The 13,456-nt window shown below is 38.4% G+C and overlaps 1 protein-coding gene across 4 annotated transcripts in view; it reads right to left on the reverse strand.

Annotated features, from left to right (window-relative positions):
• The window catches only part of ARHGEF10 (Rho guanine nucleotide exchange factor 10), a 123,127-nt gene that overhangs the window by 79,343 nt on the left and 30,328 nt on the right, over positions 1 to 13,456 (reverse strand). For all 4 annotated transcript variants that reach the window (XM_064707616.1, XM_064707617.1, XM_064707615.1 and 1 more), the window contains exon 3: positions 1,445 to 1,615. In XM_064707616.1, the coding sequence (XP_064563686.1) occupies positions 1,445 to 1,615 (171 nt within the window). The remainder of the gene's footprint in view (positions 1 to 1,444; positions 1,616 to 13,456) is intronic.

A 13,456-nucleotide genomic window follows, 5' to 3' on the forward strand; every position in this document is an offset into this window, starting at 1 on the left:
AATCTGTTTACAAAAGGAAATTGGAATAAAGTAAGCAAAATCAGCTGTCAGAAATTTGAGCATAATACAGCAGTTTCCAGACTACACCTCAGCACTGGGACTATCTGCATCTGTCATTAAAAATGTTCCAATATTTAGCAAAACTTCTGTTTATGAACAAAATTCATACATTCAAACTCTACTTAGTTTTATGCACAACATCTCAAACACAGCAACCAGCAAGCTTAGCTATGAAACAGCTTATCTCAAGCCATCAATGTGTCTTAAGACCAGCAAGGATACAGAGTTTTCCTGTAGCATGACACTCTGACTATGTCCAATCCATTGGTTTGGATGACACACTTTAGTGGGAAACCTCATGGGAACTACATATGATGGTCACTTGCCCTGCTAGATCTACCATAACTGTAACTGGCAGGAATATTCAAAACATTTGCATGGTATTTCCACATGTGAGAGACTGGACTATGACTCAAAATAAACTGATCATTTTCAGGGGTGCCTGGGTGCTTTGCTGAAGCCAGGTTTGCAAGCCCACAAAGAGAAGGCAGTGAGTTTTTGGGTGTGTAATGACAAACCTCTGGTCTGCATAAGACAGGGGGTGAACTTCCCACCACCAGAGGCTACCAACTGGGCTCCAAGGCTGGCAGGAGGCAGAGCTTGGGGAGAGGCTGCCCAAATCATGGCCAAACTGCCCTCCCTTACAAACACAGCCTCCTCCCAGGGAAGGTAAGTGACCCTCCTTGTGACCTAATGTCACACAAGGCTCAGTGACATTAGAGGCATTAGCTCTGCCTTGGAAGAGCTCATAAACTCTCAAGCACCCCTGAAGTGCCCTCAGACTAATTTCTGATGCACATGATCAAGAGATAGTGTAGAACTTTGCCCTCACTGAGGAGGTGCTTGGGCACTTCCACCTGAACCTAAGAGTTTATTAACCCACCAGACTTTGTATTTTATGGGTTTTTTTCCCCCACCTCTGACAGATAAAGACCTTAAATTGTCACTTCAATCAAGTGTCATCGTAAATCCATGGCTGGTGATTATGTATCTTCCTACTCTTACCCTTTCTTTGTCTTTCTTCCTTCCTTTTCCCTTTTATGTTTCCTTAAGCAGGAAGGTGGTATTTTTATGCTTTGATATTGCCATATTACTTTATATAACAATAACCAAAATGGCTACATATATGCTTTCCATTACAAACAAATTGTTCCAAAATAAACCCAACATGTGCATCTTTACAAATACCAATCTTTCAGAGTTGTTCCACTCTAATCTGCTCAAGAGATCCATTAAGAAGAACCTGAGCTGCCCTCAGGGGTGGGCCATAACACCATGGAAAATTCTTGTTAAAATACTTTTATTGCACTGGCAAGAAAAGGCATCCTATGATCAGTCTTGACTATTTAGCCCAGTGAAGACACAGACCAACAGGCTGACTTACCTGCAGCACCAGCCTCTTGGTGCTCTACGTAATTTCCAGGACCAGGACTAGGTGGCACAAGGGCTTGTCTGTCTGCTTCTGGTATCTCATCTCCACTATCAAAATCAAACTGTTCTCCCTCATCTTCCTCTTCATCATTCGGGCCCGCGGCTTTTGGTTCATGCTCTAGAACTGTGCAGAAAGACACACCTTTGTTTGTTTGCTCTCAATAATAATTTCATGGGACCAGTAAATGCTCCACATTACAAATGAAGCTTACACAATGAACCCTTAGATTTTTAGGTTACTGGAACAGAACAAAAGTTGATTGGTATCTTGATAAGCTCATGCAGTTTTCAGTAAATCCTTTAGTGCAAACAAGGAAATTATTTGGAAAGAAATAAACAAGTAATAATGCAAATACTCTTGGTTTTGTCATAATGAGCCCAAAGATTTTTAGAAAAACACCTAAACAGCCAAATTTTAAACAAGAAAACTTCACAGATTAATTTATTTGCACAGGGACTTTGCAACTTTAAAACTTCAAGTCATTTTTCCTTTCTAACTGAAACTCCTAAGTCTATTCTTTCCTAACAGTGTCCAAATACCAGTGACAATAACTTAGTTCACACCCTCCAACAGAGACCAGCAGATTAATTTTCCGACTCCAATCTGAGATAGCTTTAAACCATGCAACATGTTATTAGCCCTATTACCCCACACACACGTGCATTCTGGTGGAGGGAGGGTATGGAAGTTTGAGGAAGTAATGGCTGAAATAATGACATCCTAATTGGATAAGGAAGGGTGGGTTTGGGTTTTTTCCTCTTTGCTTGTGAAGATACTGTGGCACAGATTTGGCACAGCACATGGGGCTGAGGAGAGGGAGCAGGAAGAAGGACACAGCAGTTTTCCCCCATGTTACTGGGGAAAACCCATGAAAATGTAAATCCCTTCATGTACCTACAGCATAAAACAATATCCTAAAGAAGGCAAAGGTGTAAATACACAAGTATGTTATAAAAAGTTACCTGAAGGCGATAAACTTCCCCCTTCATTCTCAGGTAACACAAAATGAAAAACAAGTCTTGCAAAGATGATTGGATCTGCTGCATCATGATGATGTTATCAGCTATCAAACCATCCAGAACAAATTTTTTATCTTTATGATAAAACCTGCAACACCCCAAAGCTCTAGACTGCTTAGATTGTCATGGTAATCAGCATTCCTGCCAAGGCTTCTGTTTCTTCAGGCTGAGCCAGCATATTTTACCCCAGCCACAAATAACAAGATCTTTCATGTAGCCTCTCTGCTGGAGAAAAAGTGAACTAATTGCAAAAATAGTAAGGAACAAAAAACCCAGATTATCCTGCATTTATTGTCAAGTGTTATGGCCGAGGCAGCAGGATATTTAATTTCATTTTGATTAATTCCTTTCAAAAATTCTTCATGAGAAGCCATGAAGTGAGGCTTCTCATTTTTGCTTTGTCCATTAGCAAATTCCTCTTTTCCTGAAAGATGCAAGAAATTCTTCAGAGCTCTTCCAAGTGATTAAAGCCAAACATGGCATTCTTCCTGATTCAGCATCCATCTGACTAAACTGCAATATTTGTTGCTTGACTGTGTAATGGGGAAAAGAAACAAAAGAGGGGAAAATGTCTTTTCAACATTAGTAAAAAAAATTTAAATTGGACGTGTCACCTAATTTTTTTTTCTGTTATGGCTGTTAACACTGCCCCTCTTCATTCATTTCAAAATATTTACTTTGCATCACAGATAAACAAGGCACAGAACCTGATAAATGGGACTACAGCCTGGAAAGATTCCATAATCACATCACTGATGGGACAGCAGGTTAAGATTACAAAAAGAGACAAAAAAAGAAAGAATACATTGTTCATCAGAAAGGGTATACAGGAGACAAACAAATATCCTCAGTTCAGAAAGTTTTAAAACTGTATTCCAGCTTTGCATTACTTCTACATTTGCTTAATTCTGCCGGCATAAAATTTAGCCTTTTAAATTTAAAGATACTTACCATCTCATACTTAATAAAAATATTCTCCTTTAAGCTTTTAATAACAAGGGCATACTATATCAATTGATGGAAAAAGTATTTTAACAACAAAAATTAAATAAAAAGAGGATAGGGGCTTTTTGCTTCAACTTAAGAGCTGATCAGAACAGGAGATAAATACAGATTATGTCACACAAAAAAGGACAAATTCCTGTTTTGAAAATACCTATTTTCCACAGTTCTTTGTGTTGTATCACAACAACACACAGACAAAAGCTCTTTTTAAGTGCTACAGTTACGAAGACAGTATCAGTTAGACCCAGGCTGAATCCAGCTGCTAAACACCATCAGAGGTCTTGCAAAACTTCACCCTCATGAAGAAAACCCCAGTTCCTCCTACCCTTTATCTGCAAATCAAAAGGATAAAGCCAATTAGTGGCAACTGTCTTGCAGAAAAAAAAAAACAAAAAAGAGGTGGGGAAAGATGGGGAGTCTGGTGGGTGTGTGTTTTGTGTGTGTGAGGGGGGGGATTTTCAAAGGCACCCTCCCTTGCAAAAAACACATAGAGGACAGCTTTTTTGTTTTTTACATAATTTTAAAATGCACTAATTTTTTTCTGAAGTAATAATCACACAATGCTTAGAGTGACAGAGCCTGGAATTCTTCAAATAATTAAATTAGGTACTAAAAATTCAATTTTGCCTTTCACCACTACTCACATCCTTAGCTTTATGTGTGCCAATCAGTGCGATAAGAATACAAAAATTGATTGAACTTGTTCATCTTATGGCAATACCACTCTGAGAGCTCTTTAAAAGCTTCAGGGAAATTCTCACATTTCTAAAAATTTCCATTTGGAGTTTTCAAAACAGAAAAGACATCTGATATAATGGAAACATTGTCTTCAAGTTAAATTAAGTATGAAAGTGCAAATTTAGAATCAGAAAAAGGAATACATGTTCTCATAACTGTGCACAGCACACAGATTTATGACTTTTTCTGTGCTTTGTTATCCAGTGAAATGACATTTCTTAAGTTTACTTCAGAAATAAGTTCACTTAGGTTGTGTTTATACAGACCTGCTGGGGCATAAGCAAATTTTAAAAATGTTTGGTTGCTTTGCAAATTGCACAGCATTCTTGGCACCCTTTGCCTTCCCATCCACTAACTAAGGAGTTAAAGGAATGACATTAATTTTAAAGCCCAGCAATTTTAAAGTCAGCAAAGCTTCATTAATAGTTTTCTTAAACAGTTTATTTTAGTGACATAGAAGTAAGATAAAACAGCTCTGTATTAACTATCAATTGCATTTTGAATACAATATGAACACACTTGAAATAAATAAAAGTACCCCAAATGTCTGTCCCCCCTTGCAATCTCATAAATCCATGACGATTCAGAAGAAGTCAACTGAAGAAGACAACTTTCTTCCAAGAAAAAGCATGATACAGGAAGAATGAAATAGAACCCCAAGCACAAACAGTTCAGCAGTCTGGGGCATGAGAACAATAAACCTGGAAGCCCTGGACATAAACAGGCTGGACATACCACCAAGAAATATGAATACTTTATGTTTTAAGGTTTGAAAAATATTTTTATAAGTGGAAGCCTTCTGTATAATTAAGAATGTCATCTTTGCAATCAGTTGAAATCTTTTTTTTTTTAAGTTCACCGACTATTATGGAACAAAAAGCAGAAATGTATTATATTTAAAGAACTCAATAAATATTTTTAGTCACTTCTACCATACAACCGATGAAGGAAATAAGTGTACAATGCTTTAAATGGCATATATCTAATTAATATTTAGTAAAAAAATATTAATACAACTGAACCTTAAACACACTGGCAGGAGGTACCTGCAAAGACCTAGCTTTCTTTCAAATGGATTCCCCAAATGTTTCAACTTCCTACAAATACTTGAGTGTCTTGAAATACACAAAACTTATTAGTAAAAAATTATTTTAAAATGCTACTATCCCAGAATATTTTGAGGTAACATAAAATTCGCTAACTCACACAGGTTACAAGTCAAAACAAACTGCCAGACATAGCAATCTAAATGGTTATTATTTATCCTTGATACATTCCAGACATTTCTCTGATGAGACACCCTTCCCTTTACAGACCTCTATTTCTAGACAATTAAAATCTGCTGAGCTCCTTACGGAAGTGTACAATAAGAAGTATTGAAAGCATGCAGATACCAGGAACCAATGAATTTTTCAAATTACCATTATTTTTGTAAAACTAACCCTTTGGGGCCAAACCCACCCTGCTGACTGTGCTCCAGGATAAATGGGCTCTCAAGCTGTTCCCTTTTAATTTCAGAAGAGATTTCATAGCAGAGGCTTGGTGTTTGTCAGGATGCTGAAGCTTGTGCTATGAAACAATCATGCCTGCAGAAGCTTCCAGATTTGGCCAACTTCATAAAAATCAAGAAACTTGGTCGCCAATGGATGACATCTTGTTTCTCCCACTTTGAAAGAAAGTACTGTTTAGGCTGCATTCCTAATGCTAGAAAGCAACGTGGTATTTTCAATCACTCATCTCCCTCCCACTTGTGACCACTAATTCTTCATTTCCAGGAGAGAAAACTGCAAGTAAATATTCTTTCCCTCGGGTACTCAGCTGACACATCACTGTTCTGCCCTTCTGAAAGGACGCCTGCACCAGCACTGTGCAGGGAGAGCGGCGAGGTGCAGGGCAGGAGGGACCCTGCAGGGGAAAGGCTGACCTGTGCCAGCACTGCCACTGCCACTGCCCAGGCACACGGGACAGCCACCAGCACACCTGGCATCCACAAACCACCTCCTCACACAGGCACACAGGTGGAAAGTACCTGTTTTTCTGAGGAAAAATAAACATCTAGGACAAACTGTGCACATAAAAACACACGAGTGAGTGCTCCTTCCCATGGGAAGTGGATCAGAGCCAAGGACTCTCCCTTTGCACTCATTTGCACCCACTCCCTGCACTCACAGCTGTGCTAAGCTGGCTCTGCAGGGAGCCCAGGTCCTTGTGGTACAGGCACGCTGCTAATTACACACAGCATGCACACACATCCAAAGCATGACCACAATGTCAGCATTACCAGTCTCTGTGGAAAACAGCCACAAAAAAAAACCCCAACCAAAGAGTAGGGGTAAAAGAGTATACATTCATGCAAACATTGTTTCCAGTAATGGAAACAAAGGCAAAGCCACATGAATTAACAGGCTTTCTCTGCAAATAAATAACAAAGAAATAAGTACAAATGCCTCTTTAGTATTTTGCAAATACACACACTACATGCTAATTATGTTGTTGAGCATGCACAACAGATATTATTCTTCTGGATAAAAAAACAAATTCAAAACCAGAGTCAGAAGAGCAATGAATCTGCCTGCTCATGTTTCAGAGAGCCTGCTAACAACAGCATGCCTAATACCAAAAAAATTGCATTCCTTGAAATAAAGCCCAGGTCTGTGGATGTTAGGAGAGATTTACAAATAGCAAAACCCTGAAGTTTACAAACTACTCACAGTGCTAAAAATTTAAGTCTTAATTACCTAAAGTTTAAAAGAATTGAGTTGCAAAAAATCAAAAGTCTAAAATAACAGCATTAAGACATGAATCATGCAGTCCAGAGAAAAGCAGGAGCAACACCAGCAGACTTGTACTCCTTTGCAAAGCCTCAATGTGCTTTTCAGTGCTGGCTACCCGATAACCAGAAGGGCAACTACGTAAAATCAGTGTTTTATGGCCATTTACTTTAAATACTGAGCACACTGGTATTGTCTATCACCCCTAGAAACACAGATCAAGCCTGGTCCTCAGGATGTCTTTTCTATTTCAGCACCATATTAGTGTAGGGGGATAGAATATAAGAAAACAAAGATAGTGTAGAAAGTAATCTTACCTCTACAGAGTTGCAGCTGGGCCAATTATCAAAGATTAGGAGCAGGCCTGACTTTAACAGGCCACAGCTGTAACCAAGGAGAAGAAGAGTGCTATAAGAGAGTGGGGTGGCTGGGTGAGAACGGAACTGGGGTCACTTGGCTGCTTTGTGAGGAAGAGTCAGTGATTGGAGGTGATGATCGTGAGAAGCACCAAGAAGGTATGAAACTTTTATGATAAGGAGACAACAGTATAGAAACCCTGCATAAGATGACAACATATTAGCACATTCTGACATACCAATTTCCAAGAAATACCAAGAAATTTTGCTGGTGCTGTAAGGAAAGCCTGTACAGACATTATTTGCAATTCTGCATAAATACATAAGAGATCCCTCTCTATACTGAAAATCACCTCTTCATATCAAAGGCTACTAGCTTTCCATCAGTATTCAAGGAATACCAATGCACTTAACCCTTAGTACCCCCAAAGTCACCCATCTGAGTTGGTATCAATGCCACCAGACAGCTGAGCTGGGGTACAATGGGTCTGCTGATGGTGGCTGTGCAGCCAAGCTCAGCCTCAGCTACCACGCACACGAGCTGCTGAACTCACCTACAGTGTGCTGCCTAATGCACAATCCACACAGGGAACAGGAAAACCAGAGAGCTCCAACAAAACAGAAATCAAACAGCAGACAACTACAAAGTCATTGAGAAAATTAAATATCCAGCTCTGGCACTGCAAGCATGTTGGCTAACCATAAGGTACAAATTATATACGAAGGAAAAACAGAAAACTGTTCTAAAAAATGCAGTTTTGACCATGTAGTTGACAATTTTATGAAAAAATAACCTTTTAAAAGGAAACCTCCACCAGTGAGAGTATTCTGGTTTGTTATTTACTTCTGTATTTCTTTTTCCTGTCAGCTATTAACTATTAATATCTAGCTTCCCAAATAATTACTCTTACTTTGAAACAATTGCCATTTAATGCTTTGAGGCATGTGCATTTCTCTAATGCAGTCTATTTAATTCTAATTAGCAATATAAAACTGCTGAATCATCTAGCAGTACCTTGGACCAGAAGCTCTTTAAAAGTAATTTGGAACCCTATGAAGAAGAAGGCAGCCAGACACACCCTGGAGAACTGAAACAGGGAGCATGAGATCCCACCTCTACAGAGAGAAAGAATACATCTTGGGTACATAAACTGTCATACTAAAGAAAAGCTGAAAGCCAATCAGAGCAAAAGCTTGAGTTTTGAGGTCTTGGATCATACTAGCAACATCATTCTAACCGGATGACACAGTCTGGTTAAGCAGTTAGCAAAGGACTTGACTTCATTTTTGGATCGTGTTTTTCCCTCCATCCTGCCAGCAATTGTACATATTTCCTAGACTGAACTTTTGGACGACTTTGGCAAAGGGATGCCTAAATCCTGGATCACTGCTCCAGGCTGAACAACAACATTGCTTTGTCTACCAATGTCAACACTTAAGCACTCACTGGGTTCCCCCAAAGGCACCACTTGGAACACCTAAAATCCTTTGACTCCCAACAGCTGCTGACACACAGCCGTCCATAGCTCAGCCCACCTCCAGAGCAACAGCCCAGATGGGGTCGGAAGATGCACGCAGCTCCATCAATCTGGGTGTCCCTTTGGACACACATTGCCAAAGGTTCCTTGTTCCCAACAACTACAGCTCCTCTAACACTCCGAGCACTGCATGCAACCTGTTCGCGTGTTTAAAAATAATTAATATTTAACTATTTGTGTTTTCCCCTTGATGAATTCTGGGCAAAGAAACAAACTGGGTATTAAATTTTACTGCAATTTACTGTATCTTTTACTAAAAAAAGTATCAACTAGAACAAAATGGTTATTTCCTGTAAATCCAGGACAATATTGGAAATACTTTGGAAAAAAAAAAAAGCTGGCTTCTTACCTCTTCATTTCTATGGTTACCCCTTCATCCAGCCTAAAGAGCACTAATCAGATAGACTGATCTGTAAACTCAGCATAATATATTCAAAAAATGACAAATCCATTATCTCAGCAACTGAGGAAGGAGTTTTATAGCATTCTTTCTTGGTATTTATTTTAATTATTTTTTGAACACATCTTGATCTTCTTTTCCCTAACATAGTAATGTCCAGTTCTATCTCAAGAAAAAAAAAAAAAAAAAAGCCAGTGGAATTCAAACAAACTCATGAAAACAGTAATTCTTACATCACTGAACTCTGAGAAATCCTATTTTACAGTACCCTTTTCACACACCTGCTACCAGAAATTCTATCACCAGCGGATACTGGACAACAATGGTGTTTCCTTGGGACCTTTCAGTCCAACAGCTTCAGAGCCCTTCTCACTGCCCCCTTTCATTAGCCATGGAGAGGGAGGGAAGCTCTGTCTTGGCCCCAAGACTGGTCAAAGAAAACCCCATAAGCAAACATCACCATTCAGACTTTCAGCCAGTCCACATGGAAGTCAGGAAGGAATTTCTTCCAATATAAAAAGTCTTGTTAAGAATTGGTTTTGTGAATTTGTTTTCCTTGGCCAGGTTTTGGTGGTCCAGGGACTACAGTGGTGGCTGCTGTGGTGAAAAGCTCCCCCCGTGTCCAGCAGAGCCAATGCCAGCCAGATCCAAGAGAGCTGCTGTGGGGAAAATGAACTCCATCTCAGCCAGACCCAAGACAGTCAACAAGTGTTCTCCTCATGCAAATAGGAATGGGTCACCATCTGATATGCATGGGAAAACAGCAATCCCAGCCAAAGTTAATTTTACTTCTACTTCCCTTTGCAATACAGGAGACTGATAAGATCCTCTGGACAAATTACACTTAACCAATTCACTGCTCCCAGGGCAGCACCTGCATTTCCCTCTGTTCCTCCTGCCAACATACAGAACAGAGAAATACAGAGACTGGGAAGTCATCCTTCAGTTAGCATCCCCATGGCACGGGAGCACAGGCATCTTCCCTTCCAGCCCCTAGAGAAACTTCTACCAGCATAAGGTTATCCAGAAACTATCATGCCTTCTCCTAAGCAAAGCTATTGAGGTCAACAATAGACTATTTAACAGTAACATTTTCTTGCAACCCTTCTTCTTCAACAACCCTACTAAATAATTTTCTGTATTCATTTTAATGAAAATATGGTAAGGCTAGAAAAATTATTTCAATGAGAAAGAAAAAAGAAAATCTATACAGGGGGTTGGGAGAGTCTTCTCCCAAAAATGTTTAACAATTTTTTTTTTCCTCAGATTACTAGGTGTAGTTTCAGTTCCTGCATGCAGGAAAAGCAAGCAGCACCTAATAAATTCTCATTCAAAAATTAAGTTAATTTTTGAATTAATAAGTAAATTAATAAGTCTCATTCAAAAATTCATACATTTTATTTATTATAACACAGACAAGCTTTTATCTGAGACAAGCTCATGAACAAGGTAAGAGAATTATAGCAATTTATAAAAAAGTGAATCTTTCTGTAAACTCTAGAGTAGAATCATTACAGAGGCTTTAGGCATGGTTAGTGAATATTTATTGAGTTCAGTGAAACAGAAGAACTTCAAAAATGAAGAATTTCTCTGTTCTTTGCCAGCAATTTATCCCAGCCAGTTAATGATAGATACAAGTCCTAAAAATGCAAAAGAAGTATAGAAAAAAATAACTCACCCTCTTCTTACATGTTGGCTCACTGAAATTAAAATTTTGGAGCTTAGTTTCAACTGCTCATTGAAAGAATACCCAAATATCAGCATAAATTCCCTTACAATTTTGAGGGTTTTTTTTAAGCAATCAATACTAATTACCAATCCATTACTGGTTACCAATCAACCAACAGTAGTTACCACCAACCAATGACCAAGTTTTGCTGCAATCCCCTGAAAGCCCTTTAGCTCATCACCAACTGCTCTTTCTGATTAACATGTCTGAGCCTTGTCCCTACACAGACCTAACAAGTAAAGTCAAGTCACGTTAAAGAGCAGCTGAGTAAACAGGAAAAAAACCCAACAAAACAACTACATCTTAGTATCTAGAAAGAAAACACCAAATATTATCAAAGGAATGAAGTCACCCACCAAGAAATCCAGAACAGTAATATCATTTAACATGTTCTAAACATCTAGCAAATTTCTAACCATTTTTCTTCATAATAAAATAAGATATAATTACATCTATGTATACTGTGTTTTCTTTGTGGCTACTAAAACCAAAAATAAGCTATTTATAAACCTATTTATTTTCTATGTTTTTGTTTTTTCCAACACTCAAATATACTTGGCTAGAAGAAAAAATACGTAATTAGGAGTGACATGTGACACCATAAATGGTTTTTGCACAGGGAATTTTCTTGTTACTCTTCATTACACAGCTTGTCTCAATTGTCACATAAAATAATTAATCCTTACCTTAAACAATGCATTGTCCTTCATTTACTGAGAGAAATGTGACCTTTAGAAATAAATAAATCGTTCTGTTACAGATGGGATGTCAGAGACCAGCAAGCTATTGCCAGTTTCAAAAACAAGGAGCCATTCATAACTACAATTCATATTCTGTTCTCATTCTCCTGAAATCTTGGCTCCCTTTTTACAATCATTTGTAACTGTCTCTATGCTGAAAATAGATACCTAACAATATTGTTTAGCCCAAGACCAACTCCCTTCATGTCTCCAGCTTAATTTAAGTAATGCCTTATTTCCCCAAGCATAGTAAATAAATGCAATCTTAGGGTCTTCAATGTTTTGTACTTTCAGAAACTAAATCATAAAACATACAAGTGCTTCTCTTGTCAATATTAAAAAAGCCCAATTTAACCACCTCTTGTCTCAGTCACAAAATTAGCTGCTTACAACTGTTAAAACATAAATAAACTATGAGTTTTTTCACTAAATAGTAAAAAAGGTACCTAAATAATCTGAGAAACATATAGGATACAGAATAAAAAGCAGCTCATCTGGCAGAGAAATACAGTCATCTCTACAGCAAAACACAGCAGCTCACCAGAAACTCCTTATTAAGAAAATATTTTTTTTTTATAATTTGGTGGGTTTTTTGTTGAGTTTCAGTTTTTTGGGGTTGGTGAGGGTTTTTTTGTTTGTTGGTGGAGTTTTTTTGTTTTAGGGTTTTTTCTTTAATTATAATATGTAAGGTCATCCCAGTGGAAACTTTTATGAGAGCACAGTTCACAGTTCAGTTATGAGAGGATACTTCACTCCTACCCAAGGACTCAGGCCAGACTTCCTTCTCAGGGACAGAAGAGCAAGGACTATTTTAGTGTTCTGGCCCTGACAGGGAAACAACAAAAAATAACTGCGGAAAGACACAATCACAGCACTCAGCTGCATACAGGATATCCAGATTTAAGTCCTTGGTCTCCTTGCTCTACATGTCTCCATACCAGGAGCAAAGAAATATCCCACTCATAAGTCTAGAGAGGTGATTTTTTTATATAAAAATGTGTACAAAATAAATGAGATATTTTTAGTCTACCACCAGTTTTAGAAAAATCAACTTCATTTCAAAGAACATCTTAAATCCCAAACTTCAGCATGACAAGGTTTCTGATCTAGCTTTACCCAAGGAAGTGGGGACAATGGTGTGGGTGAGTGAACATCAAGCTCTCCACTATACTTGGTCCTTAAGGGCACCTCTCATACTTCTCAAATGAAGATGATTCCCTCTCAAGGCAGAAAGAATCGTTGGCAATACTATGCATTCAAATTGATTCTCACAATATCCTTGTACAAACACTGAAATTTCAGTATTTCACTTTAAAATTTTAATGCAGCATTTATGTTAATTTTTTATAAATGGGAAACAAAGAAAAGCATACTCAGTATGAGGAAATACAACCAATGCTTCCTAATAGTTTTCACAGAGAAATCATCTGAGGCATAGTGCCATGCACTAGAAAGAGTGAGAAACAGACATATTTAGAGACAATGAAACTAAACCTCCTTGTCACAGAAAGTACCCCCAGTTTCCTTTGGGCAAGAAGCTGTTTCTCAGGCAACCATCATGCCAGGCAAACAAACACAGGTTTCCTTTGGAAACAGGCTCTGATAAACGCCTCTAAAGACCTCACTTCAAAAAAAGGGCTTCCACTTCGCAAGATCACCAGATATTCT

Source organism: Zonotrichia leucophrys, chromosome 3, assembly GCF_028769735.1.
Source record: "Zonotrichia leucophrys gambelii isolate GWCS_2022_RI chromosome 3, RI_Zleu_2.0, whole genome shotgun sequence".
In the NCBI taxonomy this organism is placed as follows: Eukaryota; Metazoa; Chordata; class Aves; order Passeriformes; family Passerellidae; genus Zonotrichia; species Zonotrichia leucophrys.